Source organism: Otolemur garnettii, unplaced genomic scaffold, assembly GCF_000181295.1.
Source record: "Otolemur garnettii isolate 467f Iridium unplaced genomic scaffold, OtoGar3 scaffold00039, whole genome shotgun sequence".
In the NCBI taxonomy this organism is placed as follows: Eukaryota; Metazoa; Chordata; class Mammalia; order Primates; family Galagidae; genus Otolemur; species Otolemur garnettii.
In genome coordinates this window covers 2,154,021-2,159,070 of record NW_003852434.1, presented here as the reverse complement: position 1 = coordinate 2,159,070, position 5,050 = coordinate 2,154,021, and the positions used below count along the sequence as shown (strand labels likewise).

Sequence of the window (5,050 nt, the reverse complement as noted above, 5' to 3'; positions counted from 1 at the left end):
CTGGGATTACAGGCAAAAGCCACCACACCTGGCTAATGTGTCTATCGATGAAACAATAACACAGTCCACTTTCATCAGTATTTTCCTTAATAGTTCTGGTTTGTTGCCTTCTATGTGAAACATCCTTCCCTGTCCCACAGCCGTGAATATAGTGCTCTTTATTTTCTCCTAGAAATTTGCATTTTACTTTTCATATTTAAGTCTACAATCCACCTACAATTGATTGCTTAGTAAGATGTGAGGTATAGGAGAAGTTTCATTTTTTTCCCTCATGTATGAATATCCAGTTGCTCCAGTATCATTTATTGAAAAGACTATCCTTCTCTACTGTTTTATATGTCATTTTGATAAATAATCATTGCTTGTTTCGAATTCTCTTTTCTGTTCATGCTGGTTCTTGTGCCAGTACCACAGTGTGCAGCTATGGGTGGTTTTGAAATCTGGTTGTTTAAATCTTCCAACTCTGTTCTTTCAGATTGTCTTAGCTGTACTTGGCCCTCTGCCTTTGCATTTAAATTTCAATAGTAGTTTCCCAGTTTCCTCAACAATAGCAAAAAAATCCTGCTGGCATTTTGAATTGCTTTTGAATTGAATCTATAGATCAATTTGGGGAGGGTTAACATCTTAAAATGATGAGCCTTTTAATCTGTGAACTAGTCTATCCCCATTTGTTCAGCTCTTCTTCAGTTACTCTCAGAAAATATGGAGTTTTGAGATCTTGCACACCTTCCATTGGGTTTATTGCTTAGGTTTTGAATGTTTTGTATGCTAATGTAAATGTTGTCCCTTTAAGAATTTCAATTTTCTAATTGTTTATTATCAGATATGGAAATGTGATTGATTTTGGTACATTGAGACTCAAGGGTCTTGCTAAGATTAAATCTACTTATTACTTCTAATAGTTTTTTAGGAGATTCTTTAGAACATTTTTTATGTCCTGTTTATGGCATGTGCAAATAATTAGAATTGGATTTGTTTTTTGTACAGATCTTATAAAACTTTCATCTTTTTCTTCCTGCTTTGTGGCACTGGCTAGGGCATCTGATATAAAGTCGTACGGAAATGGTGACAGCAGGCTCTCTTTTTCGCTTTTAATCTCAAAAGGAAAGTTTTCAATATGTCATTATTAAATATAATGTTTACTGTAGGTTTTCATTTTTACCTGGTTAAAAGTTTCCCCTTTTTTCCCCTAGTTTATTAAGAATTTTTTGTTTTCAATGGATATTGAGTTATTATCAAATGCTTTTTATGGATTTATTGAAATAACTATATGGGTTTGTTTTGTTATACGGAGAATTATGTTGTTCTGTTTTCAAATGTTAAAACAACCTTGTGTTCATGGTAAGCTTGGTGGTTATCTATTGCTCTTTTTATACAGAAGCTGCCCAAAAATGCATACATATTTTAAGAAAGAAAAAAATGGTATTAAAATTGTAATATTCAGGATATACCGATAACATTTGTTATCCTATATATTATATCTTATATCTCTTGTAATTGCAGAAGTCAAATATGACTTCAGTGTTACAATTTTAACACAGTTTTTCCCTTTCTTAAAATGTGTACATGTATACATTTTTTGGTACCCTCTGTAGCTGTTTGCTAACATTTTGTCTATGATTATTGTATCTGTATTTGTAAAAGAGGTAGGTTAGAAATTTTCCTTTCTTATAATGTTAATGCTGAGGCTATATTGCAGCGGCTATGCTGGCCCCATAAACTAGGAAGGGATGTTTCCCTTTTTCTGCCCTCTGGAAGAGTCCGTGTAAGATTGTTGTTGCTTCTTTCTAAAATATTGAAAGAGGCCAGGCATGGTGGCTCGGGCCTGCAACCCAGCCCTGGGAGGGCAAGGTAGGTGGATTGCTTGAGCTTAAGAGTTTGAGACCAGCCTGAGCAAGAGTGAGATTCTGTCTCCACTAAAAATAGAAAGACTAGCCGGGCATCATGGTGGGCATAGAATTCTAGACTGACTGTGCTTCCCATACCTCAGAAATGCACTGCATTGTCTTCTGGCTTCCATTGTTTTCTGTTGCAGATCATCTTATTGTTGCTCTTTTAAAATAATGTTTTTATTCTCTAGCTGCTCTGTCTTCAGTTTTCCAATGGTTTTATTATAATACTGTGGCATCATTTTTTTCCCTTTTGTATATCCTGCTTGGTATTCATACAGGCTTTCAATCTGTGACTTGATGTGTTCAGTTTTGAAAAAATTTTGGCTTTTGCCTCTTTTCAAATCTAAGCGAATGTGGATTACCTGGTTCTTTCTCTGTGTCCTTTCCTTCCAGGGCTCTTTCATTCTGAGGCTCCAATTACACGTATCTCCTATGTGCTTTAGTTGCTTACTACTCCTATATTTTCCCCTCTTTTTTGTTCTTTGTATTTCAGTGTAGAAATTGTCTACTGATGTATCTTCCATTTCTTTAACTTTTTCAGGTATCTGAAGTTCATTAAGTCTCTGAAGTTTTAATTGTAGTGATTTTTTTTTTTAGTGATTGTGTTTTTCGGTTATTCAGTCCTTAAGATTCAAGTTTTCGCATGAAATTTTCATATTGCCATTTTTTCCCCTGAACATAGTGGTCACACAATTGTGAAGTCCATCACCAGTAACTCCTGTGTTTTGGTCATCTTTAAACTTGTCTCTATTGTCTTTTATTCCTCCTTGTCCCTTTCCATGGTATATCTGGTCATTTGATTGAGTGATAGACATTTTGTATAAAAAATCATAAAGGTTTTGAATGAAGCTGTCTTCTTCCAGGGAGGAGTCACCCTGTATTCTGGTAGGCAGGTAGGATAATAAGGATAATAAGGATCAATCAAATCAATTCACATAAGGACTAAGCTAACTTGAAGCAGGACTGCAGTCTTTAAGGCTCAGTCTACCACTGGTTCACCTCCACTCTTCAAGGGTAGCTCTCCCAGGGGTCCCCCTAAGAACCTGTAGTATTTGTTAGCACCCCTTTTCCTTGGTGGATCCTGAACTCCGGTGTTGTTTCCTTAGTATCGTGAGATGTTAAATTGTTCTCTGCCTCCAGCTTAGCTTCTTTGCCTCTCCCTTGCATAGCAGAAGAATTTAGAGATTGCTCACAGGGAAGACTGCTGAGTGACAGGCTGCCTTCTTTATCCTTTGTCCCAAATCCTGCAGCCTTTTAAGTCCTGGTTACATTGTTAACCCGAAATTTAATTTTTCTACCCAGCCTCATTAAATTGCTGCAACTTCTACTGGCTTCTCTGACTCTCTCTTTTTTCTGTGTTTGTTGTTGTTTTTGTTGTTGAGACAAAGTCTCACTCTGTTGTCCTGGGATAGAGTGCTGTGGTGTCATAGCTCACTGCAACCTCAAATTCTTGGGCTTAGCGATCCTCTTGCCTCAGGTTCCCTAGTAGCTGGGACTACAGGTACCTGTCACCATGCCCAGCTAGTTTTTCTTTCTTTCATTTTTTTTTATAATTTTATTTATTAATTTTTTGCAGTTTTGGGGCAGGGCCGGGTTTGAACCTGCCACCTCCAGTATATGGAGCCAGCACCCTACTCCTTTGAGCCACAGGTGCTGCCCTAGTTTTTCTATTTTTAGTAGAGATGGGGGCTCAAGCTCCTGCTCAACTGGTCTCCTAATTTCAAGCAATCCTCCCGTCTTGGCCTCCCAAAGCTCTAGGATTATAGGTGTGAGCCACCTCGCCTGGCTTTCTCCAACTCGTAATAACCACTGTTTGCCCTACTCTTTTTTCTTCATTAAGAATTGGCAAATGTCCCAAAGGTAAAGCAGCAAGTTCCCTTCAGGGAGTTTCCCTTATGTCTGCAGTGTTGGCCTCTTGAGGCTTGACCCAGATTTGGAAGCCCTGAGCCAGACGTGCTTTTGTATTTTACCTGTTTTTTCAAGTTCTTGTCAGTGGGAGTATTTGCCTGTTTTAAGCTACTTTATCCTAGATAGAAGCAGAAATCACCTGTTTTTTTTCTCTTTAACCACCAATATTAGTTACTCACTGTGACAAATTCAGATAACTTTTAAGAATATAAAATAAATCCCATGATTGCATTAATGTACACAGCTATTATTTAATTAGGAAAAGAATGTAAAATAAATCATGACAGGTACCCCATCTTCCAATCCTGTCCCCTAGAGATTTATCTCTGTTCGTGGTTTTATTATTCCAAACTTCTGGTGTGCTGATCTAACTATTCCTTCTCATAACTGTGCAACCTTTAGCCATCATTTGACTTCCCTGTGCCTCTGTTTCTTCCTCACTAAAATGTTTATAATATAAGACGCTGCCTCAAAGGCTTGTTTTGAAGACTGAATTAGATAATCCATTATATAATTATTAATAGTTATCAGAACAGTCCATGAAACACGGTAAGCCCTCCTCAGTAACTGTTAGCTGTTCTAGCTTTTGTTTTTATCCTCCAGTCATTTTGTTCAGGGTATTGCAGTAAGTGGAAATAATTTTTTCTTTCATTAAAGGAGAGACTATGTTTCTAAGTGTGTCGATTACGTCTTCAACATCTCTGTAAAGGCAGCATATGAAGAATTTCAGAGAGGATTTTATAAAGTACATGACAAGGAGATTATCAGTATTTTCCATCCTGACCAACTGAGGGACGTGATGCTTGGAAATACAGATTACGACTGGGAGACATTTGAAAAGGTACATTGTCATCATAAAAGCTAAGTTGATTAAATTCAGTTTTCCTTCCTATTTACTGATTTTTTTTTTTTTTTTTTTGCCTTTTCTCTAGAAGGCACAATATGAACAAGACTACAGCAGTTCTCATCCCACCATATTGATGTTTTGGGAGGCTTTCCACAAATTGAAACTTGAGGAAAAGAAAAAATTCCTTGGTAGGTATTACATCAAGTAATAGATCAGCTGTCTTGTATCTCTTTAATGGAACAACAATTTCATTGTGGTAAGTGACATTTGCCACAAATCAGAGTGTTAGAGATACTCCTAGTCCAATTGAATGTCCTCTGCGGCCCAACATCAAAAATCAAATGTTAATATAGGCAGTATTTTCCCCTGTGAGTTCATTTCTTCTTATTGCTTTTTTCTTTTT

General features: G+C 37.0%; 1 protein-coding gene across 1 annotated transcript in view; it reads left to right on the top strand.

Moving 5' to 3' along the window:
- HERC5 (HECT and RLD domain containing E3 ubiquitin protein ligase 5) overlaps positions 1-5,050 on the top strand; it is a 57,647-nt gene that overhangs the window by 50,256 nt on the left and 2,341 nt on the right. Inside the window, exons 20-21 of the mRNA XM_012805298.2 lie at positions 4,458-4,641; positions 4,733-4,835. Coding sequence (XP_012660752.1) covers positions 4,458-4,641; positions 4,733-4,835 — 287 coding nt within the window. The remainder of the gene's footprint in view (positions 1-4,457; positions 4,642-4,732; positions 4,836-5,050) is intronic.